The sequence below is a fragment of the Oncorhynchus nerka genome, linkage group LG24 (assembly GCF_034236695.1).
Source record: "Oncorhynchus nerka isolate Pitt River linkage group LG24, Oner_Uvic_2.0, whole genome shotgun sequence".
NCBI lineage: Eukaryota > Metazoa > Chordata > Actinopteri > Salmoniformes > Salmonidae > Oncorhynchus > Oncorhynchus nerka.
Window position 1 is genome coordinate 18,922,499 of NC_088419.1, and position 25,655 is coordinate 18,948,153.

Consider the following 25,655-nt stretch of genomic DNA (forward strand, 5'->3'; position numbering starts at 1 on the left):
ACAAGCTTCATGAGGTAGTCACCTGGAATGCATTTAATTTAACAGGTGTGCCTTGTTAAAAGTTAATTTGTGGAATTTCTTTCCTTAATGCGTTTGAGCCAATCAGTTGTGTTGTGGCAAAGTAGGGCTGGTATACAGAAGATAGCCCTATTTGGTAAAAGACCAACTCCATATTATGGCAAGAACAGTTTAAATAAGCAAAGAGAAACGACAGTCCATCATTACTTTAAAACATGAAGTTAAATGTCAAGAAGTTTCTTCAAGTGCAGTCGCAAAAACCATCAAGCGCTATGATAAAACTTGCTCTCATGAGGACCGCCACAGGAAAGGTAGACACAGTTACCTCTGCTGCAGAGGATAAGTTCATTAGTTACCAGCCTCAGAAATTGCAGCCCAAATGTTTCACAGAGTTCAAATAACAGACATCTCAACATCATCTGTTTAGAGGAGACTGTGTGAATCAGGCCTTCATGGCTGAATTGCTGCAAAGAAACCACTACTAAAGGACACCAATAATAAGAAGAGACTTGCTTGGGCCAAGAAACACAAGCAATGGACATTAGACCGGTGGAAATTTGACCTTTGGTCTGATGAGTTAAAATTTGAGATTTTTGGTTCCATCTGCCGTGTCTTTGTGAGACGCAGAGTAGGTGAACGGATGATCTCCGCATGTGTGGTTCCCACGGTGAAGGAGGAGGAGGTGTGATGGTGTGGGGGTGCTTTGCTGGTGACACTGTCTGTGATTTATTTAGAATTCAAGGCACACTTAACCAGCATGGCTACCACAGCATTCTGCAGCGATTCGCCACCCCATCTGTTTTGCGCTTAGTGGGACTATCATTTGTTTTTCAACAGGACAATCACCCAAAACACACCTCCAGGCTTTAAGGCCTATTTGACCAAGAAGGAGAGTTAAGGAGTGCTGCATCAGATGACCTGGCCTGCACAATCACCCGACCTCAACCCAATTGAAATGGTTTGGGATGAGTTGGACCGCAGAGTGAAGGAAAAGCAGCGGACAAGTGCTCAGCATATGTGGGAACTCCTTCAAGAATGTTGGAAAAGCTACTTTGGAGAATCTAAAATATAAAACATATTTTGATTGGTTTAACACTTTTTTTGGTTACTACATGATTCCATATGTGTTATTTCATAGTTTTTATGTCTTCACTATTATTCTACAATGTAGAAAATAGTAAAAATAAAGAAAAAATCCTTGAATGAGTAGGTGTGTGTCACGACTTCCACCGAAGTTGTTCCCTCTCCTTGTTCGGGCGGCGTTTCGGCGGTCAACGTCACCAGCTTTCTAGCCGCCACCGATCCATGTTTCATTTTTCCTTTTGTTTTGTCTGTTTTACACACCTGGTTCCCATCTCATAATTATGTTCCTTATTTAACCCTCTGGTTTCCCTTTCTGTTTTGTGCGTGATTGTCTTTCGTGTATTGCTGGTGTGTTGTATTTTGAGTCCTGTTTTGTCCTTGTTTGGAACGGGATTTTGTTACGTTTTGGATTTAGTAAATCAGTGATTGTTACTCTTATCTGTGTCCTGCGCTTGACTCCTTCGCTATCTTTCAGATAGACTCTGACAGTGTGTCCAAACGTTCGACTGATACTGTATATTTCAAAGATGTGTAAAACATGATGCGGTTACTGGCTATTTCTGTCAGTACTTTTTATATTTATTAACTCTGTGATGATTTTATTTTTTGTAAGTTTAAAACATGAAAAAAGGGATATGAATTAAATTATAGCTATGTATTTATATTTACATCTTGAACATTTTGTGCTATTTTGTGTGTGTCTGAACGTAAATTTATAGGTGGCAACACAATGTTTTGAGATGACCGAATGTGAATATTTCTTTGCAACAGGAAATGAGGGTTGGGGTCAAAGTGTGTTAATGTTTCAATTTGGACTGACTCGATTTGGAGTCAGTCCTGTCAGCAGATGCTTACCCACAGTGGTTATTAAATTTGTTAAAAGTCATTCTTCAATCTAAGCATTTATTTGGACATTGTGTGTTTTGTAGGAGAACCGAGTTGCAGCAACGAGGCATGAAGCACAGATTGTGCAGATTTGGTGAATAGGGCTCTGGTCAAAAGTAGTACACTATAAAAGGAACAGAACCACATCAGAGTGTTTTATAGCCCTCTAGATAGAGAAGGTCAAATAAAATCTGCCTGAGAACTATCTTTCTCACAGCTCTTTTAGTCCTGAACATCATGCAGTCCGGTTTTTAAAGACACTTAGGCACGTACACACAAGTTGTACAACTGATGTACAATTTTTGGCACAACGTTTGTGATACAACAGAGATTAAAAAAATAATAATGATAAGTGCTTTGGAGACGGTAAAGTGGTTGTGTGATCATTTTTGTGATTACAAACTATTGTGTCACAAAAATATCCGTTAAATTATATCACATTCACAACCATTGTGAAATATGTTGTACAGCTACAGTCGAAGTCGGAAGTTTACATACACTTAGGTTGGAGTCGTTAAAACTCGTTTTCAACCACTCCACAAATTTCTTGTTAACAAACTATAGTTTTGGCAAGTCGGTTAGGACATATACTTTGTGCATGACACAAGTCATTTTTACAAATGCTGTTTACAGACAGATTTTTTCACTTATAATTCACAATTCCAGTGGGTCAGAAGTTTACATACACTAAGTTGATTGTGCCTTTAAACAGCTTGGAAAATTCCAGAAAATGATGTCATGGCTTTAGAAGCTTCTGATAGGCTAATTGACATCATTTGAGACAATTGGAGGTGTACCCGTGGATGTATTTCAAGGCCTACCTTCAAACTCAGTGCCTCTTTGCTTGACATCATTGGAAAATCAAAAGAAATCAGCCAAGACCTCAGAAAAAAAATTGTAGACCTTCACAAGTCTGGGTCATCCTTGGGAGAAATGTCCAAACGCCTGAAGGTACCACGTTCATCTATACAAACAATGTTAGGCAAGTATAAACACCATGGGACCACGTAGCTGTCATACCACTCGGGAAGGAGACTCATTCTGTCTCCTAGAGATGAACGTACTTTGGTGCGAAAAGTGCAAATCAATCCCAGAACAACAGCAAAGGACCTTGTGAAGATGCTCGAGGAAATCGGTACAAGTATCTATATCCACAGTAAAATGAGTCCTATATCGACATAACCTAAAAGGCCGCTCAGCAAGGAAGAAGCCACTGCTTCAAAACCGCCATAAAAAAAGCCAGATTATGGTTTGCAACTGCACATGGGGACAAAGATCATACTTTTTGGAGAAATGTCCTCTCATCTGATGAAACAAAAATAGAACCGTTTAGCCCTAATGACCATTGTTATGTTTGGAGGAAAGGGGGATGCTTGCAACCCGAAGAACACCATCCCAACCGTGAAGCACGGGGTGGTAGCATCATGTTGTGGGGGTGCTTTGCTGCAGGAGGGACTGGTGCACTTCACAAAATAGATAGCATCATGAGCAAGAAAAATTATGTGAAATAAATCTCTCTCTACTATTATTCTGGCATTTCACATTCTTAAAATAAAGCTGTGATCCTAATTGAACTAAGACAGGGAATTTTTATCATAAGGAAGGAAAATTATGTGGATATATTGAAGCAACATCTCAAGACATCAGTCAGGAAGTTGAGCTTGGTCGCAAATGAGTCTTCCAAATGGACAATGACCCCAAGCATACTTCCAAATTTGTGGCAAAATGGCTTAAACTAGATGATAGGAACACTGTGGACAATTTTCAACAAGTTGCAACATTGAAATACAGAAATAAACACTTTTCCATAAACAAGGTCTAAATCATGTTTGATGCACTCTGTAAGTAAAATGTTTTGCTGAACTGTTTAAGGACAACAAAGTCAAGATATTGGAGTGGCCATCTCAAAGCCCTGACCTCAATCCCCTAGAAAATTTGTGGGCAGAACTGAGAAAGTGTGTGCGAGCAAGGAGGCCTACAAACCTGACTTAGTTACACCAGCTTTGTCAGGAGGAATGGGACAAAATTCAGCCAATTTATTGTGGGAAACTTGTGGAAGGCTACCCGAAACATTTGACCCAAGTTAAACAATTTAAAGGCAATGCTACCAAATACTAATTGAGTGTATGTAAACTTCTGATCCACTGGGAATGTGATGAAAGAAATCAAATAAAATCTGAAATAAATCTCTACTATTATTCTGACATTTCACATTCTTAAAATAAAGTGGTGATCGTAACTGACCTAAGACAGAGAATTTTTAATAGGATTAAATGTCAGGAATTGTGAAAAACTGAGTTTAAATGTATTTGGCTAAGGTGTATGTAAACTTCCGACTTCAACTGTAGTTGTTCTGTGTTAAACAAGTCTGACAAACAGGATGTACTGTAGGCCTAGCCTATGTGCTGAGAGTGGTGCGGTACAGCAGAGTGAGGCAGCCTTTATTGGATCCTAATAAAATACTAAATACTTGTCCATGTGCAGTCTCAAATGGTATCCTTAATCCCTATTTAGTGCACTACTTTATACCAGGTCCCATAGAGAATAGGGTGCCATTTTGGGTGCATCAATTGTCCTTTGCAGTCTGAGCCTATCTTTACCCTCTCTTCACCCCAGGGGCGTGGGCCACATTCACCCTGGTGAGATTTAGCAAGTCCTTGTAGGTCTTAGCTCGGGCCCAACTCTCCTGACGGTGTCGATTGTTAGCTGCATGGTCTATCTGGCAGTCAGAATGCTGCCTGCCTGCAGGGTTCAGACAAAGAAAAAATGTGAGGGTGTCAGATACATTCTCGGAGTGCTGAGTAATTGTTTACCGTGGTTATATTTTTAACCAGAGATATTTCACCTCAGGACTCAACAAAGATGATACTGGAAGCATCTTCCTCTCTCACATACACTTCTACTAAGGGAGTTTAGGTTGAGAGGGAGTGTGGACAGTACGCAATACAGCAAGCATGTTACATCTCAGTGCTTGAGTCAAGCCCTCCAAACATTCCAGAATCCCACCCACCTCAACACACTCCGCTCTGTTTGTGAGGTGCACTGAAGTGGCGCTCATTTCCCTGTGTGTGTGTGTGTGTGTGTGTGTGTGAGTGAGAGAGTTCTGCCTGGGTCGGTGAGCCCACCACTGTTTGTTCAGTGTCCATGGGGGACATCACATCTGTTGCCCAGAGCTCCCAGCATCCTCTCTCGTCTCACACCCACCCACACTGCATGGCCCCTGTGCTTACTGCTATCCAATTTATTGACAACCTAAAACATTTATTTTCTGGAGTCTCATAATCATTTGGGTATCAGTAGGCTGCATCCCACATGTAAAAACAGATATGCTCTGTCCTGAATGGAACCCTATTCCCTATATTGTGTACTACTTTTGACCAAGGCCCATAGGGACTATATAGGGAGATATTCTGTATACACACACACACACACACAATGACTTCGGAAAGTATTCAGACCCCTTGACTTTTTCCAAATTTTGTTACGTTACAGCCTTATTCTAAAATTGATTAAATTGTTTTTCCCCTCACCAATCTACACACAATACCCCATAATGACAAGGCAAAAACTGTTATTTAGAAATGTTTGCTAATTTATTAAAAAACTGAAATATTATATTTACATAAGTATTCAGACCCTTTACTCAGTACTTTGTTGAAGCACCTTTGGCAGCGATTACAGCATTGAGTCTTCTTGGGTATGACACTACAAACTTGGCACACCTGTATTTGGGGAGTTTCTCCCATTCTTCTCTGCAGATCCTCTCAAGCTCTGTCAGGTTGGCTGTGTGCTTAGGGTTGTTGTCCTGTTGGAAGGTGAACCTTCGCCCCAGTCTGAGGACCTGAGTGCTATGGAGCAGGTTTTCATCAAGGATCTCTCTGTACTTTGCTCCGTTCATCTTTGCCTCGATCCTGACTAGTTTCCCAGTCCCTGCCGCTGAAAAACATCCCCATTCAGGCCAAAGAGTTCAATCTTGGTTTCATCAGACCAGAGAATCTTGAATCTTGTTTTTCATGGTCTGAGACTCTTTAGGTGCCTTTTGGCAAACTCCAAGCGAGCTGTCATGTGCCTTTTACTGAGGAGGGGCTTCTGTCTGGCCACTCTACCATAAAGGCCTAATTGGTGTAGTGCTGCAGAGATGGTTGGGCCTCAGGATCTCGTCACGGTATCTCTGTGCATTCAAATTTCCATTGATAAAATGCAATTGTGTTCATTGTTTATAGCTTAAGCCTGCCTATACCATAACCCCACCACCACCATGGGACACTCTGTTCACAAGGTTGACATCAGCAAACTGCTCATGAACACGCCGCCATACACGTGGTTTGCGGTTATGAAGCCAGTTTGATGTACTGCCAAATTCTCTAAAACAAGGTTGGAGGTGGCTTATGGTAGAGAAATTAACATTTAATTCTCTGGCAAAAGCTCTGATGGACATTCCTTCAGGCAGTATACTAATTGCACGCTCTCTCAAAACTTGAGACATTTGTTGCATTGTGTTGTGTGACAAAACTGCACATTTTAGAGTGACCTTTTATTGTCCCCAGCACAAGGTGCACCTGTGTAATGATCAAGCCGTTTAATCTGCTTAATTTTATGCCACATCTGTCAGGTGGATGGATTATATTGGCAAAGGAGAAATGCTGACAGGGATATTAAAACATTTATGCACAATATTTTAGAGAAAAGCTTTTTGTGCATATGGAACATTTCTGGGATCAACACTTTACATGTTGCATTTATATTTTTGTTCAGTATATATTATATACACCCTTGCCTAGAAGTTTTGTGAATAAGCCAAGTCTTTTCAGCCTGGGTCAAATTAACTTTTGCTTTCTTTTTGGCAGCAATTTACAATCCCATCCTTGCCTCCTTCCGTTCTGTTTTTTTCCCTCACCATAATAACCATCCTATCACACGCCAGGCAGAGTCTAGCAAGCGTTGGCAAGCAGGGGCGGACTGGAACCAGAAATTGGCCCTGGCATTTCTAACACACTGGACAATTTATTTCCGTGATGCCCCTATTATTAGCCAGATAATGATCATTTAGCACAAAAAACAAACAAGTCAGACAGGCCCACTGGGCTAAAAATGGACCAGCCAGTCTGGCATTTGCACTAAATGCCAGATGGCCAGTCCAACCCTGAATGTAGATCACTCAGAAACTGTTGAACAATGACTTCCTTGTTCGTAAGAAATTACATGACTTTCATCCCCGGGCACCCCAAAGGGGATGTTTTGGAAAACGCTAGATTTGATGTGTGATCCTATTGAGGTCAGGTTTATGTAAGTGTGACATTTTAGCATCATTCAACCAGTTGGTTATACAGTTGCTATATTGTTGTCAAGATCCAACAAAAGATCCAGGAAAATAAAAGATCCAAATGAGTTTATTTTAAAGCAAGGCAATGCTTTAAACATTCTCTGGTTAGAAAATGTCAGAAGTGTATATGTCGGGTCAGCAGGGTAGTTCGGAGCCAGAACTGTTTTCCCTCAGTGTATATTAGCAGGGAGTGGCTGTCAGCTGAAGAGGTTATATATGTGCACTACCACCCCTCTACTGGAGTCTGGAGGCGTGGTGTGTGTGTGTGTGTTGAAGTTCATTCAGTTTACCTCAGCCTCACTCTCCTCCCAGCACCTCCCTCTCTCTCCCCTTCCACCAGTCTCTTGGCTCTCTCTCAGCTGTCTCCATAGCAGGCCAGGGCCACCCTTGGCTCGCAGTGTGGTGTCACCCTAAAACTCCCAGCCAAACAGTCTTCTACTACACACACACACACACACATTATAATGCCTTCTACACCCACCGCCTCAACAGGTGCTATGCGTCACAGGAAGTTTGTGGCACCTTAATTGGGGAGGACTAGCCCGTGGTAATAGCATAACGGAATTAGTGGAATGGTATCCAATACACCAAACACATGGTTTCCATGTGTTTAATGCCATTCCATTAACACCGTTACAGACATTAGTCTGAGCTGTCCTCCCCTCAGCAGCCTCTACTGCTATGCGTTGCCTTAAAACAACACAATCTACAGACTGAAGAGAACTCGCTGTGTGTACAAGATGAGACTGGATTGTTCTGGCCTCATCTGTAACAGTGAAAAGAAAGGTGCACAGTGAGTTGAAGAGGTGTGTGTGTGAGAGAGTTAACATTACATAGTCCAACCTCTGCAGAAACAGATCTTGACAACAGTGTATAAAACTGAAAGCGACTGCTTGGAGATTGTTTTATGTTCTATCCCAAATTGAACTAATCTCAACCCAAGCTACACCCTTTCAGATTACATCATTGTTTTCCCCACGACAAGACTTGTCTAGTTATTTTGGAATGGATATATTTGATGTTTTCCTGTGAATACGTGTGTCTGAGTGAACAAAGTCTTCTTTGTGAATTGTCAAATTGATGTGAAAGCATAAAATTCACACCAATACAATTTCATACAAGGCAGGGAAACACGTTCATTGCTTTAATACTTTGGTTGTCATTATCATTGTAAGGAAATCACAAATCAGGAAGGAACCTTAGAATCTTATACAAATGGGTGGTCTAATATTTTATGCAGTGATTTGTCTTAAAATGTGTAGACAAAGAAAGCTGTCAGACACCTGAATGTCCAATAAACAACAACCTCATTCTCTTCGGTTGCCACATAGATTGAGACAATGTTTCTTTCTGTTCGCTTAATACAATCTCCAGGGAGCCAGCAGGGAGTGAGAAGAAGCTTTGTCTGTTGCCTCCATCTCAGACTGACTGACTGACATACTCTCTCTCAACCCTCCAAGATCCCTACAACATAGTTTCTCTGAATAATTCTTTCTGAGTTTTCTTAGTTATAGAAGTGGTGCTCATTTTCTGTTGTTCACTTCACTATCAGATGGAACAAAACCCTTTGGACCTGGATGTGGCATGTGCTCAAGTCTGGACAGCACGGAGTGAAATACAAAGGCCCTTTTTAGGGTTAATATACATCAACAACAAAGGGGGTGAAGCTCCCTACTTCAGAGGCCCCGCCCTGAAATTCTTTATCGGGAGCCTGTTTACAACCTTAACGCATTGGAGTCATTGGGTTCCTTGGGTTCGCCCGTTGGGGGAGGGGAAAGGAGGAGGTAGAGTGGGGTGCAAATTCAGCAACCAGAGTAAAGGAAAACGGCACAGCAAAACAATGAGGCATTGAATATATAAACAAAGCTGAAATATACATATAATGTATATTATGAATTGAGTAATTTGCACATCTCTCATAGTGTTTCGGCCATCAAACGCTCTTTGTTGGTATTTCCTATTCTTCGACTATTCTGTGATCCTGAAATATTCCATACACTGTTTTGTGATCCTGTTTGATCAGGCACATAATTTGATGAATTTAAAACATTGTGGGATTGTTTTTGTTTACTATGGATACTGGTGCAATTGTTCAAAATTCCTCATAGTCTATAGATGCATTTCCAAACAATGAAGCTCCATCTATATTTTGACCCCCCCCTCTCGTTTTCCCATAGTTCAGGAAATTACACATTATCATATACCATAATTACATTTATTATCTTATTACTGTTTCTCTCAAATAAATCTCAAATAAATTTGAGAATCCTGACTGATTAACATTTGTACACTTATTCACTGAGTAACAACTATTTATTCCACCAGTTATTACACAGTAATTACACTCATCTATAATAAAAACAAAGGCGCAATAAATGGTTTCACATAATAACAGTGCTAAATTCTTTATTTTCGAAGCTCACGTAGCCTATATTCGACAGTTTCTCTATTAATTTCTTTGTGTACCCCATTTTGCGCAAACCCGCTTGGCGCGCGCTCCCCTGGCAAAGCAAGCCAGACGCGTGCAAGTATCTCACGATTTCGCCTGTTCGCTGTTTCAACCTTTCCTCTAGTTCTCGAGCACGGAGTTCACTGGGTTTACTCTGACACCGCTGACTCCACCGTCACGCCCTCCAACAGCCACGCACCCTCTTTCCGCCAATAGGCCCACAATCACGTACTGATCACGCGCTGCCTGCGCTCTGATTGGACGGCGTCCGCTACACCTTTGTTTTTGATTGGTAACATGTTACCACCAGCCAGTCTATTCCGAATTTTGTTTCTGTTTTTTTTCGTATCTGCTTTTGATTCACTCAGCTGAGGCCAGTCCGCTGTTGGCAGCGGCAATACTTGTGTGCTCAGGTCTCATTGAGTGTTCGCATTGCTAGTATCTCTATTGTTATTTTTACACGTACTTTCCTATGCTGACTTTTACACCACCCCTGAATTCAGAGCAACCTTGTCGGGTAAGTTGATGGATTTTTACTTTAAATTGGCTAATTAACTAACGGCATTAAGTTGTTATCTTCAGGTATTTATAACAAAGCCCACCGATAAAATACCGATGACTGCCATACGTATTACAGTATTATAACTGATGATGGAAGCATGCAGCCCAAGTTGACCGTGGAGTTTTTTCTCACAGGGAGCCTGGTTTATTTGAGGTCAGATTGAAACTAATGTATCCCTGCCCAACGGCTACTGTATCAACTGTGTGATCACATATTGCTACATTGTATCTGCTCTATATCACTGCATTGTTACATTGTATTACTTTGTAATTAGATTGTTCGTTGTTATGTGATGGTATTACGTTACCGTTGCCCCTAGTAGCCAAATGTACACATATTTCTGCATTTTATTGTGTTTTATTAGGCAAATGTGACTGTTTTGGCGTATTGCTATGGGGCATTTGTTCCTGTGAGCTTGGTTGAACATATTGGTCATAAGTAGACAACTGATTGATTGACTAATTGATTGTATCTGATTTTATAATCTATGTTGGATGAAGGTTGGATTTGGATTATAAAGTGCTTCCATTGGTGTCAACAAAACAAAGTGACTGGCTCTTAATGCTGGGGAGTGTCCTCAGTCCTCAAGAGCAGTTAAATGGGGGGGGATTCTCAACTTAACCCAAGACTTCCTGATGCAGCCCCCCACTCCCTCGTGCACCACAGTCTACAGTGGTGTATGTCACTCACAGGTCTATTTTTGGTGATGGGAGGTTCCTCCTGGCTCCCAAATCCAATGTTATGTGAGCTACTGGGAGCTGGTAGGGTTGGGTGCACCCACCTGCTCAAATGGCTGCCCGTGCTGCAGTGGGGCCCCTCTCTCCTTTTCTGTCTCTCCAAGCCTCTGAGGCAGCTAGCAGCCGCACTGTGCATTCAGCAACTGAGTATTCTTCTAGATGTGCAACTTAGCGTTCAGCAGATGCCAGCCCACTGCACTACATAGCTACATGCATATCTAGGAGAATAGACAACCCCTGTTCATTGACTACTGTCTATGTGGCGTTTCCACCATTTTGAGGCTTCTATGGTTCATGACTTGGGACTCAAAACAGTCTGATGTTTCTCCCTTGATCCATTATTGTTCAATGAACCTTGGTAATGAGATGCTTATATGATATTTGAGGGAACCATTGCAGTAGTAGGACTAGAGATATTTAGTGAGATACTGTAGATGTCAGTGTTGGAAGAGTCTGCAACCATCAGAAGTTATTGAGATGTCATGGTGATAAGAAACGGACTGGCCATTGGGCAGTTCGGAAAAATGCCAGATGGGCTGGTCCATCTTTAGCCTATTGGGACAGTCTAAATAAAAATGATTTATTTGGCTAATAATGGGGGCCCCTAGAAGAAAAAAAAGGGATGGTCCATGTCAAAAATGCCCAGGCCGATTTCTGGTCCCAATCTGTCCCTGGTGGAGGTTAAAGGTGTGGCCTCCCTCCGTCCGATCTACTGGCCCATAGGGCTTTGGTCAAAAGTAGTGCACTATATAGGGAATAGGGTTCCATTTGGGACATATAATGTGATGTAATGGTGATCAACTTTGTATCTTCCCAGTGGCCTCCCTCCCTCCCTCAGGCTGATGTAATGGACATCAGGGTGATGATGATGGAGAGGAACAGGCACGACAGTGAGCAGTCCTGCTGCAGCACCTTCCAGTACCATGACCTGGAGGCCGCTGAGGCACTTGTCAGCATGAGTTCCTGGGGACAAAGGTCAGCAAACGACAAGCCACGCCCCCTGACCCCTACCTCGGACTCCTGCGACTCTCTCCTCCTCCACCCTGAGGTCATCGAGTCCCCCAAGGACCCGGTCGCACTCTCATCGCTGGTATGTGGAATCTCATTATGTAGGCTACTGTGGTTAAAATGTATACTGGAAGTTCACGTTTTATGCTAACGTAGCCTAGTAGCCTGAATACAGGAAAAAAATGCTTACCCCTTTTTTTTTTGTCATATCCAATTGGTAGTTACAGTCTTGTCCCATTGCTGCAACTCCCATACGGACTCGGGAGAGGCGAAGGTCGTCCTCCGAAACACAACCCCACCAAGCCGCAGTGCTTCTTGACACAATGCACGCTTAACCTTAAAGCCAGCCGCACCATTGTGTCGGAGAAAACACTGTACACCTGGCGACCGTGTCAGCGTGCATGCGCCTGACCCGCCACAGGAGTCGCTCGAGCGAGATGGGACAAGGTCATCCCGACTGGTCAAACCCTCCCCTAACCCGGACAACGCTGGGCCAATTGTTCATCGCCTCATGGGTCTCCAGGTCGCGGCCGGCTGCGACACAGCCCGGTATCGAACCAGGATCTGTAGTAACGCAGCCATAGACCGCTGCGCCACTTGGGAGGCCCCCAAAACTGATTTTAATCAATCAGAACTACAATAAGCTTTTTTTTATTGAGAATTATATTGGTTTGTTTCACATTTGACAGTTCAAATGTTTAATTCCTGTTTCTCTTTCTTTTTCCCAGTGCATGACCCCCCCTCACAGCCCCAGCTTTACCGAGACCGCTACCACAACAGCTGTCCTCACCACCTCATTGGCCAGCTCAGGCCCCAGACCAGTCTTAACCCGGCCTAGACTCTGTGCAGGTCTTCCCTGCGAAAATGCCCTTCTCCTGGACCAACGACCTGGTACGGTCCCCATCTTAAAGAGCTCTGGAGCTCCAGAGCTGCCCAGCAGAGCCATGGTGACCAGCGTCATCCGGCACACTGCTGACAGGGCCCTCACACAGCACAGCAACAACATTCCACCTCAGTCCCTCATAGGGCAGCACACAGACACCAACTCCAACAGAAACCCTACTGCAACCCTTCTGGCTGAGGCCGTTCCTATGCAGACTGAACCACAGAGCTGCAGCACTGGTCTGTGTGTTAAGGTAGAGAAGGATCAAGGCAGTCCATCCTTACCTGACAGCAGCACAGGCCCCTCTACTACTCCTACCCAAAGGTCCCCATCCCAGGCCACCGCCACCTCCCAGTCCTCACCACCCATTCCCAGCTCCCAGGTCCTCTGCCAGGTATTTCCAGTCAATGGGCGGACAGGGATGATCTCTGCATTCGTCCAGGCAGGCCCAGTTCAGATGACCCAGGGGGGGGGCAAGCCCATACTACCCCAGTCACCCTCCTTCCCCCAGTCGCTGCAGCTGGTGGGCTCCTCTGTGACTCAGGGGACGGTGATGTTTGTGGTTCCCCAGCCCCCCGTGTCCCAGGCTCCGTCGTGCGCACAGACTGTAATGACCCTGGGTAACACTAAGCTTCTGCCCTTGGCCCCAGCTCCAGTTTACATGCCCTCAGGGCAGAGCAGCAATGCCACACAAGCAGACTTCTCCCGCAGACGGAACTACGTCTGCAACTTCCCCGGCTGTAAGAAGACCTACTTCAAAAGTTCCCACCTCAAGGCTCATCTCAGAACTCACACTGGTAGATACCCACTCAATACGACACTAATGGGTATTCTACCCAATGGCAATTAGATGAATGATCATGTTGAATATGTAGTGTGTTATCTTCCACTGATGTACTTATGCTTTCCATTTCTACCCTCCTGACCAGGTGAGAAACCATTCAGCTGCCACTGGGAGGGCTGCGACAAGAAGTTTGCCCGCTCCGACGAGCTCTCCCGCCACAGGCGAACACACACCGGTGAGAAGAAGTTTGTGTGTAACGTGTGCGATCGGCGCTTCATGCGCAGCGACCACTTGACCAAGCATGCTCGCCGACACATGACCTCCAAGAGGACCTCCACTTGGCCGGCTGAAGTCCGCGACCTCCACAAGATGACGGTATCTAAGGGCCTGTCGAGTGGCTCCAAACTTCCTCTCAGTGTGCTGGTCCCTTCCCCCAATTAGCTGGGGCTCCCAGGCCGTACGGTCATCTCAGGACAATATCCCACCACCGACCACACAAGACCAAGGAGAAAATGACACAAAACCATAGGCTGCTACACATTCATGGACAGAAACAAACTGACCTTGCACTGGATTTTTTAATTATGCTTGTTTTGTACTTCCTTGATCTATATATGTAATTATGTTTACTCATGTAATATGTATACAGTATGTAATGTTTAGCAAAATGTATGCACTCTTTTTGCCAAAGCCTTTGCGTTGTGCTTACAGTATCTGTTACGATTGGTCTCTGTGATTGTAAATATGTATATATGAATATCTATATATGATTGTTATGTGTATTCCAATCTGCATGTATTGACAATACGTCAATATATGTTATTGATATTTTTAAACATGTCAGTGGACAGTATTCCTCACTGTGATACTACCTACTTTCTTGCTTTGCATATTATTTAATAAACTTTTGTTTTAAAAAGTGCTGTTTTTGATAGCTTGATCGTTTTGCTTTTGTTTTATTACAGATACAGTATAACCAGTATAAATACCTCACATTATTTCTTAGTAAATATTAAATACTTTATAGAGCTTCACCATACTAATAATATGAGTAATCAATGATTGAATGAATTCTATAGATATGGTCACGCTGAGAAAAGTGCTGTCCCTATGTGTAGTTTTACTAGCTTTCAATGTAGGCAATGGTCATTATGAGTCACATTGTTTTTTTCCATAATAAAATACATGACTAAACTTGGTTGTATGGTCTATATTTTCTCAATAACATATGACCAAACGCTATTTCTCAATCTCATCCATAGAGACCCTATTAAATTATTGTAATTCCTAATTCTAAGATCTCAGCAGTGTTGACAACAATATTACGTGTTGTTTCGCAATCGCACTCGATCCCCTTTGATCTCGAATACCCGTCTCTCCACTCCACCCAGTAACAACGTTTCACTAATTAAATTGCAGTATTTTACAGCGCCAAGAGGGGCGCGACCAATTGGAGACGCCCGTTCAGCTGAAACGATCAGAGGATTTTAACTGGCTAACACCGTACCCGCCTATTTGTTTTACAGACCGACAGTCCACGTAAGCGCTCCACTAAAATATAGGACAACAACGCCACTCAGTGAAAATAAAATAAAGTACAATTTCTGTGAGTAAAGAAATGTTTTTTTCAGCTTTCCAGTTCGTAAGTTTATAGACACACACCATCATATCACACCTAAACTTTTTGTCAAGCTTTTGCAATATAATTCTAAATATATTACTATTTCATCCTGTACTTAATCATTTTTTCCTATTGGCAAAGTGACATAATGACCAAAAAGCTTAATCCATATTTGCCCACGTTGAGTATGTTTGATTAATAAAATAAATCATTTGTAACCGTATGAATGATATATTGAATGATTTAGACAGGTTAGATAACTTGCAAAATAACCATTGTAAATACCACATCACCCACGCTGACCAGATGCGTCTGTGGGAGGACAAGGTAGCATAACTACTCTTTGTCCTACTTTTCAGTGCAACCTTACCTCCGATGGAGCTCAGTTTCATTTCAACAGGATCTTCATGGGTCAACTTCATTGTTTTGACCATATTTTGTCTCCTTTTGACTTTGTGTCCAGCAGCACGTAACAAAACAGTGGATTGTCATCACAAATTTGATTGGCCAAAATAAAAAAATACCAACATGACTTGAATCACATCAGAATAATGTAAAACTATTGTTTCATCCATGTAGCATTATTTATTTCAAAATTGTATCATGCCCCTCTGCAACTACATTAAACAGCTTTAGCTAAAATGAAAGAAAGATTACGGTCAAGCCAATCCATACGAAATGTGTGAAAGACATCCAAAAATAAATACATACCATACGAAATGCTCTGAGACCAGGTTGGCTAAATTGGTCTTTCTGCTTAAATATCAGGAAAATAGTAACTTGGGTATGAAAGTCTTTGTCTGTGTATAATGTAAACAAATATAGATATCGTGAGCCATTTAAACGTTAAACTACATTGTATTTGTTGAGTAGGATTAGCTAAACAAGCCAGCTGGCCACATCAACAGAATGGATTGCATCCGTAATAGCAGATAAACACAATTTGTTTGCAGGCCTTTTATATAATGGCAACTTAACCACAGTTTCAAGCAAGTTATAAAATCCCTTTGACTGCAGTTACATTTTATACTGTTTGTTCGTCAAATAAATCCGTCGAATCTTGTTGACATTAGCTATTCATCCAGCTTGCTATAGTAGCTAAACTTGCTTAACCCCGTTGCATTTTTCTACTAATTTCGAACTTTATATATGACATTATATTTGGTATTTCCAACGTTTTAACCCGTAGTTACAAAGTGTGCTAGCTCTATTGTCTCACATTCGCGCGCCTTTTTTAAACATTGTGTAACTCCTTCCTTTCACGGTTTTATAACCATCAAAAAAAAGTTTAGACTTTTCCCGCAATCGTTGAAGTGACACGTAAGAGAATTGCAATCTGATTGGCTCCGCCACACCGGAAATGAAAATACCGACCATTAACTTTGTTTCTATTGGCTGCTCGGATTCCACCGCCAGAATTTCAATAAATAGGGAACTCCAAACGTTGCAATTCAGTTGTGGCATTGATTTGTCAGGAGGACTCTATAAGCTTGGTGTACTGCATATGTTTGTGAATACATAGGGAAACATTTTATTTTCCCCCTGCGATTTTACAGAAATTTAATTTATCCTGTTGTATCACCTATCTGTCATTCAAAATGCTTACAACTCGCTCACCACTCTCTAAGAAAAACACCAATGCAATCACTACTCAAATGGACAACATTTCGCTGGTTGACAAAGAAAACACGGTACGTTTGAACTACGGACATAAAGTTAACTTTATTTTAAGCAGTTTGTCAGTGAGTGACCTCAACTGGTTAGTTAACGTTCTGTCAAGTCTAATGGTCACGTCTGTCTCTAGCACATTATTTAATTGAATCTAAAGGAAGCAAGGTTCTAGTTAACTAGTTAAATTAATGTGTCACGGAATCTCCTTTTTTAAATGTTTCTTCAGCCTCCTAGCCTGAACACTACCCGGATTCTGGCCTCAAGAACCGCGCGCAAAATCTTTGCTGATGATTCTGAGGTGAGTGAACAAGACTTTTGCAAAGTGTTCAAAAAAGTTTATGAAAAGTGACAAGTTTACAGTTTCATGAGTTATGTAATTAGCCTGGTAATTGGCTAGAAGTTGATCTTGAGGTGGTCATTTGGCGCCAAGTGTTTCTAATCCTAGCTAGCTGACGTTAAACTGGTGAGCCACCAAGTCATGATTACAGTATGCGCCTAGCTATCTAAACGGAAGTATGCAAGCAATGTTTTAAATAACTCCGCTTTTTCATGACTAGTTACACAAGTTGGCTACTCGCTGTTCATAAGGCTAGCTAGTAGCCTTCCACTCAATCCATGTTACGACAGCCTTTGTCTTGGCGGGATGTGACAAGATGGCGGAGTGAGTGGTCGCATTAAACTGAGATCCTGAAATTTAAATTGAATTCAAGCCCTAATTTGAGTTTGACGACGAACAGTTAAAAGTACTTGTTTGTATTCTTTGAAACATTTTTTTTCTTAGTCTGGTGGTTTACCGAGCATCACTCCTCTGACAGACTATTGTTACATTTTTGTTTTTGATAGTAACTATTTTCTAAAGCATACTGGGCATTTAACTCTTTCCTTTTTAAAGAATGAGTTGTTTTGTTTAGTCTAAAGCTCTTAACAGAGACCTGTCTCAATTCTGCTCTTCCGATGGGAAATGTATTAAATTCAGAATTCAATGTCTTGCCATCACTCCTGGTAAAATGCTAGTTTGGAAGAGATTCTCAAAGCAGAAGAATATTACTATTGATATTAACAGGCTGAGCAATAAACGTAATTTTAAATGAAGGTGGAAAAGCAGAGCTTGCTAAATGCCAATGTGAACTGGACGACACATACAATGATAAGGAACAGGGTGCTTTCATCTGTTCAAAAGCCAAATAGATTGAAAAGGGTGGGAATAACACCTTATTTCTTTAATTTGCAGACTAGGAATAGTGTTATTACATAATTGATGAAATGCTGTTAACTTGAAATTAAGAAAATACACCCTTTCTACAGTTCACTATCAATCTCATCTTTCAGAAGGTGACTGATTCCTTTTATGATTCAGTTAAGCCTATGGAAGTGAGGTTTATTAAGAAACTGATTCTGATATAGATATTACGGAGTTGGACCAAGCCATTAAACAAATGCCTGTAAGTAAATCTCCTGGACCAGATTACCTGACTCCAGAATTCTATTGACATTTGGCCTGATATTACTTATTGTTTTTGGTCTACAAAGAAGTTATTGCCAATGCTGTCTTGCCTCCTGCTTTGAGACGGACTAATGGTTCCTATACTCAAACCAAAGGACTCATTTACATTTACATGGATAATTGGAGACCAATCATGTTTGCCACAACTAGCCCATGTCTATGCTGAAAAGAGGCCTTGATGTAATCAGTGAAACTCAATCTGCCTTCATTAAAGGAAGGAGTAACCATATAAACTCAGCAAAAAAGAAACATCCTCTCACTGTCATCTGCGTTTTATTTTCGGCAAACGTAACGTGTAAATATTTGTGTGAACATAAGATTTAACAACTGAGACATAAACTGAACAAGTTCCAGACATGTGACTAACAAAGAGGGTCAAGAGTCAGTAAGAATCTGGTGTGGCCACCAGCTGCATTGAGTACTGCAGTGCATCTCCTCATGGCCCTTCCTTGGACACTGTGCTAACTAACCTCCAAACAAACTTCAATGCCATACAACACTCCTTCCGTGGTCTCCAACTGCCCTTAAACGCTAGTAAAATCAAATGGCTCCAGGTCATCTATAAGTCTATGCTAGGTAAAGCTCCGCCTTATCTCAGTTCCCTGGTCACGATAACAACACCCACACGTTCCAGCAGGTATATCTCACTGATCATCCCCAAAGCCAACACTTCATTTGGCTGCCTTTCCTTCCAGTTCTCTGCTGCCAGTGACTGGAATTAATTGCAACACTCGCTGAAGTTAGACTTATTTCCCTCACCAACTTTAAACATCAACTATCTGAGCAGCTAACCGATCACTGCAGCTGTACATAGTCCATCTGTAAATAGCTCACCCAATTTACCTACCTCATCCCCATACTGTCTTTATTTTATTTACTGTTATGCTCATTTGCACACCAATATCTCTACTTGAACATCTTATTTATCACTCCAGTGTTAATCTGCTAAATTGTAATTATTTGCTCCTATGGCCTATTTATTGCCTGCCTTATGCCTTTTGCACACTGTATATAGACTTTATTTTCTCTGTCATTAACTTGTTTGTCATTGGCTTGTTTATTGTTTACTCCATGTGTAACTGTCTGTCACACTGCTTTATCTTGGCCAGGTCGCAGTTGCAAATGAGAACTTGTTCTCAACTAGCCTACCTGTTAAATAAAGGTGGGGGATAAAAATGTATGAGTCATTAGTGAGTGGTTTTAGAATGAAATGGTCAACATGATTTCTGTCTAATCCTACTTTTGTGGTATCATCATATTCCTAACAGTCTTGTTTTAATGAACTTGAATTCCTAATGTGATTTTTGACCTTTCTAAATTACCTGTGAAGTTGTGCACGTTTCCCCAACCATTTTTGTCCCTCTTCCTGGAAAATTATATTAAAGCACAATCCCCCCCACATTGATTTGGAATAATAGTTATTACGATTAATTCAATTTCAAAGGCCTTTGGTTTGACAAGGGTATTCATTTTATGTGGTTTGTTAGACAACACTGGGGAGTTTTTGCTTTTTGAGTTCATTGGTCAGTTTCAGGTTAATATTACTCGCAATAAAGCAATTCCTTTACTTAACTACTTACGTCTAGGGGTTCTGCTAGCAGCACCCCTCCAACATTCTGATGAGAAAATTCAAAAAAAAAAAAAATTAAATATGGAACTTTCATACATTAAAGTGCTATACACCAAATGAAAAACTTTGTTAATCTACCCATCGTGTCCTATTTAAAAAGGCTTTACAGCGAAAGCATAACAGAGCCAAGTCACAAACATACAGCCAATTTTCCAGGCAAAGAGGCGTCACAAAGCAGAAATATAGGTTAAATTAATCACTAACCTTTGATCAGATGACACTGGACGTCATGCTACACAATACTGGTATGTTTTGTTCGATAAAGTGCATATTTATATCCAAAAATCTCAGTTAAAATTGGTGCGTTACGTTCAGTAATGTTTTGCTTCCAAAACATCCGGTGATTTTTGCAGAGAGCCACGTCAATTTACAGAAATACTCATAAAAGATTCAACTGTTATTCACAGAATTAAAGATATACTTATCCTTAATACAACCGCTGTGTCAGATTTAAAATTGAGGGGGGAAAACGCAAACCATGCAATTTGAGTACAGCGCTCAGACAACAAATCAAGCAATAGATATCTGCCATGTTGGAGTAACAGAAGTCAGAAATGGCATTATTATAAATATTCACGTAGCTTTTTTGATCTTCATCAGAATGCATTCCCAGGAATCCTAGTTCCACAAATGTTTGATTTGTTCGATAAAGTTAATCTTTATGTCCAAATACCTCTTTTGTTAGCGCGTTCAGCCCAGTAATCCAAATTCATCACGCACAAGCAGACAAAGTCAAAGTTCCGCTTCAGTCCGTAGAAACATGTCAAACAAAGTATTGAATCACTCTTTGGGCTGTTAAACGAATCTTCAATAATGTTCCAAACTGAGAATTCCTTTGTCTTCAGAAATGCAATGGAACTCCTGTAAATGATTTCTTGCACAAAATAATCAATTGACAAAATGTATTTTTTGTTCCTCTGATTCAGAATCTATAGAGAATTCTAGTAAACTAGTTTGAAATTCATGAATGGTTGTGTATAAAATCTCCAGAATTACCTGTTTACCTTTGTTAAATGGCATTATGCTTATCCTTGTCACTCCAATCATAACTATTTTATTAACATTAATATTATTATATTTGCTGCTGTAAATGGGGTGGGGCAATTCCTTTATTTTTTCTTTAAACTGATACAATTTTTTTATAAATCCACCAAGCTGTGAAATTTAAGTTGGGAAAATGTATTAGAAGTCATTGCTGTTGTCTCATTGCCTTGTATTCACAGGAATGTCCCTGTATTGATGTGCAATGTTATTGTTGCAATAAAGAAAGCCTTTGTCTTGAGCTCTAGCTAGCAACAATGGCTGACGTTAGTGCTGTCTACTTTAAAGATAGAAAAAAATGTTTTTATGGTAATCTTGCCCGTATACATAAACTGGTAAGGGAGGCCTTTTAGACTTTTTCTTGTGTACATGTATTTAAAACGTCCCTTTAATTCTATGCTATTTTTATATCCTAACATTGAGGAATATGCTCATTTACCTGAGCAACATTTTACCAGTAATTTCCATTTTGTGAATTCTTTCAGGTTAAGCCCCAGGATGTCAAGAAATTCAACACAGAAGAGCCACTCCTGAAAGAAAATCCGCGCCGGTTCGTCATTTTCCCCATCAAGTACCATGACATCTGGCAGATGTACAAGAAGGCAGAAGCTTCATTCTGGACAGCTGAGGAGGCATGTCCAACTTGATGTGTTCATTTGATTCTGTTTTACATGTAAATGACATGTTATGATTTTAATATGTAGTACTTCATTTCCATACCAACCAGTTAAACCGTTGACTCGGTGCAGACAAATTCCCATGCATTGTCATTTTTATCAGGACATTAATTTAATTGGTTTTCATATTTTGTTTTCCAGGTTGATCTTTCCAAAGACACTCAACACTGGGATTCTTTGAAGGACGAGGAGAGATACTTCATCTCTCATGTACTGGCTTTCTTTGCTGCTAGTGATGGCATTGTCAATGAGAACCTGGTAAGTTGATCTTGAATGCATACAATACAAAAATCATTATTTCACTATGCACTGCCAGAAATTACTGATCTGAGGGTTAGAAAATGGCAACTCATCCAGTATTCAAGTGGCTGTGTGGAATTTGTTGCCTTTACATCATTTTCACCACTAGGTGGAGCGATTTACACAGGAAGTCCAGGTGACTGAAGCAAGATGCTTCTATGGTTTCCAAATCGCCATGGAGAACATCCACTCTGAGATGTACAGCCTGCTCATTGACACCTACATCAAAGACCCTAAAGAGAGGTCAGTATTGGATATTTAGTATGTTAACCATATTTGTATTATATCTGGCAATGATGAGAAGCGCAGGGGTACGTACCTCAGCTGATAATGGGAGCTGAGTGTTGGTGCTGGTTCTCAGCTCAGTGGGCATGTGGTCTGCTGACTGAGGGTTGCCAACACGATATAGACGCCTGACTGAGCCTCATGATAGTAAAATGTACTCTACCAATGCCCATATTTCAAACCCCTAAGCAATTTATTAAGCATTTTGTAGTGCAGCCTTGAACATTCTGAGAATGTGCCCAATGTACTTTGTCACTCAGGGACTACCTCTTCAATGCCATTGAAACTCTCCCCTGTGTGAAGAGGAAGGCGGATTGGGCCCTGAACTGGATCGGTAACAAAAATGCTGAATTTGGTAGGTACATCTCTTAAAACCCTGCACAGCATTGTTGTGGTCAATCAGTTGGTAATGGTGTTGCTTGTATTCCAGGTGAGCGTGTGGTTGCATTTGCTGCTGTTGAGGGGATCTTCTTCTCTGGGTCCTTTGCTGCCATTTTCTGGCTGAAGAAGAGGGGGCTCATGCCTGGCCTGACCTTTTCAAATGAGCTCATCAGCAGAGACGAGGTGGGTCATTTGACTGTTGATTAAAACTCTTCTACACAATTATCCCAGAGGGCGAACCTGGTTGAACTTGTCACTACCACCAGCATTCTTACTAACTAGGTCTGTCTAAATCCAGGGCCTCCACTGCGACTTTGCCTGCCTCATGTTCAAGCACCTGGTGCACAAGCCCTCAAAGGAGACAGTCACCAAGCTCATCAGGAACGCAGTAGAGATTGAGCAGGTAAATTGATTACACAATAAGGGCCTGTTTCCTTGACTCAGATTAAGCCTATTCTTGGTATGTGAGTCAAATGTCACTGTTTCCCTGTACTGCACTAGATGTCTCTGATACTGCACTACAGAGCTATGGGCCCTGGTCAGTAGGGCAGTAAATGGGAAGCCATTTGGGACACATGGCCCTAATTGTGCTTAATGGAAAATTATATATACCTTTGTATCCGGATTTGAATATTAAAGATCTGAATTAGGGAATACATGCTGATGTCTGTTCCCATTTCAGGAGTTCCTGACGAAAGCCCTTCCAGTAAAGCTGATTGGTATGAACTGCGACCTGATGACCCAGTACATAGAGTTTGTGGCTGACAGGCTGATGCTGGAGCTGGGCTTTGACAAGGTGAGATGGTAGTCTATGGGTCAGTCCCTAATGGCAACCCACTTTCTATGTAGTGCACTACTTTGACCAGTGCACTATGTAAGGGATGTTGGGTGCATGCTGTCCCTCGTGTTTTCTCCTTTGATCTGGAGAATGAGTTCAATCCAACACCTGTTGTAATTCTAAGGCTATGTTTAGATTGGCAGTCCAATTATAAAGTTATTTTGACATATCAGCTTTGTGTGATTGGTCAAAAGTCCAATTAGTGGTGGGGATCATAATTGGGCTACCTGTGACCGTGGACCATAAGTTAATTTTCTTGTGATTGATAGACATGGGCTGGCAATGATGAGAAGCGCAGGGGTACGTACTTCAGCTGATAATGGGAGCTGAGTGTTGGTGCTGGTTCTCAGCTCAGTGGGCATGTGGTCTGCTGACTGAGGGGGTGCCAACACGATATAGACGCCTGACTGAGTCTTGCCTGTAAAGCTGTAGTTTAAATTTAGCCTGGTCCCAGATGTGTATGTGCTCTTGCCAGCACTATTGTGCATTAACCCAAACATGACAATGAGTTGACTTTTATTGCACAGACCGGCACTTTGGCTACTAGAAATGGGTGGGGTTAATGAAAGCATTTTAATTCCACTAGCAGACACCAATTAACTTCTCTTCTAGATCTACAGAGTGGAGAATCCTTTTGACTTCATGGAGAACATCTCATTGGAGGGCAAGACTAACTTCTTTGAGAAACGAGTAGGGGAGTACCAGAGAATGGGTGTGATGTCTGGCACCACAGACAACTCCTTCCGGCTGGATGCTGACTTCTAAAGCTCTTACAGGCCCCCAAGATGCCCTTGACATTAGACTCTTTGAAACTGTAAATACTTGAAAAAGGACATGGACCAGACTAGATGCTACTGGACTGACCACAGTACCACATCTCAACTGGCACCCTATTCCCTATGTAGTGCACTACTTTTGACCAGAGTTCTATGTGGGCCCTGATGAAAGTAGTCCACAATATAGAGACTAGGGTTCCATTTAGGATGTGTACTTGGGTTGTCTGGTCCACAGACATGTATATTACCAACTGACCATATTTGCAGTAGATCTTTTCTTATTTGTATAGTACTGTTGAAATGATCTGTTTTTACTTTTTGTAATTAAAAATTTTAAAATCCAATGCAGCATTAAACCCGGTTTTACTTTACACTCCATCTTGGCACTAAAGTAAAAATGTATCTGACTGGATAATAAAATGTTACTAATATGTAAGATGCTACAGGATAACTGTATAGGAAATATGTTGTAATATTATCAGATCACTTATGCGTATTGCACTGTAAATTTGGGCAAGTCGATGGGGCATTGGGAAAATGATCTGAAAACATGTCTATGAATTTAGACAAGAACCCACCTGTCACAGAACTAAGGTAGCCTAGTGGTTAGAGCTTTGGGCCAGTGCTGGATTGCATTCCTGAGCTGACAAGGTAAAACATCTCGTTCTGACCCTGAGCAAAGCACTTAACCCACTGTTCCCCAGTAGGCCATCATTGTAAATAAGAATTTGTTCTTAATACACATCTGATGTATAATGAGGTTAGGATGGGTTACTCACAGAGCAGGGGAAGAAGCTGATGGCCTGAACTTGGACTTTTTCAGAGATGGCCAGTGGGTCCACCTTATCCAGGTCCAGTCTGTGCTTATAGTGCAGCATATGAGCACCGTTCCCTGCCACCTAGAGAATCCTCTGATGGCTTCCATAGCCTCTTTGCGCCAACGTAATCAACATGTTATGTTGGTTACCGGGTAACAAGCTGACACCTAAGGAGCAGCAGGAAGGCTAGTTTGCTATGCACGTATTCACTAGGGCTAGGCAAATGGAAGAAAGACCAACATGGAGGGACTACCACATATTGCACAATAAGAAACACTTGTTCACTAATGAATACTCTAGGTAGCTACAGAAGAGCCTACTTTTATCTACGTGGAGGTTATTTCCAGATCTGATATACAGTGAGCTCCAACTATTAGGACA

At 41.5% G+C, this 25,655-nt stretch overlaps 2 protein-coding genes and 2 non-coding genes across 4 annotated transcripts; all 4 read left to right on the plus strand.

The window, feature by feature from the left end:
* Window positions 1-10,100: 10,100 nt before the first annotated feature.
* On the plus strand, window positions 10,101-14,926 carry LOC115107614 (Krueppel-like factor 11). The gene is made up of 4 exons (XM_029631061.2): window positions 10,101-10,275; window positions 11,875-12,147; window positions 12,794-13,745; window positions 13,878-14,926. The coding sequence occupies exons 1-4, from the start codon at window positions 10,231-10,233 to the stop codon at window positions 14,171-14,173; spliced, it is 1,566 nt and encodes a 521-aa protein (XP_029486921.1). The 5' UTR covers window positions 10,101-10,230; the 3' UTR covers window positions 14,174-14,926.
* A 1,872-nt stretch (window positions 14,927-16,798) lies between these two features.
* LOC115107615 (ribonucleoside-diphosphate reductase subunit M2) lies at window positions 16,799-24,800 on the plus strand. The gene is made up of 10 exons (XM_029631062.2): window positions 16,799-17,044; window positions 17,251-17,322; window positions 21,685-21,831; window positions 22,018-22,134; window positions 22,286-22,419; window positions 22,722-22,816; window positions 22,892-23,025; window positions 23,141-23,245; window positions 23,525-23,638; window positions 24,293-24,800. The coding sequence occupies exons 1-10, from the start codon at window positions 16,952-16,954 to the stop codon at window positions 24,443-24,445; spliced, it is 1,164 nt and encodes a 387-aa protein (XP_029486922.1). The 5' UTR covers window positions 16,799-16,951; the 3' UTR covers window positions 24,446-24,800.
* LOC115108814 (small nucleolar RNA SNORD94) lies at window positions 22,464-22,602 on the plus strand. Its single transcript, XR_003860404.1, has one exon. It is a non-coding gene; the product is annotated as a small nucleolar RNA SNORD94 (small nucleolar RNA).
* LOC115108815 (small nucleolar RNA SNORD94) lies at window positions 23,957-24,096 on the plus strand. The gene has a single exon (XR_003860405.1). It is a non-coding gene; the product is annotated as a small nucleolar RNA SNORD94 (small nucleolar RNA).
* Window positions 24,801-25,655: the final 855 nt, after the last annotated feature.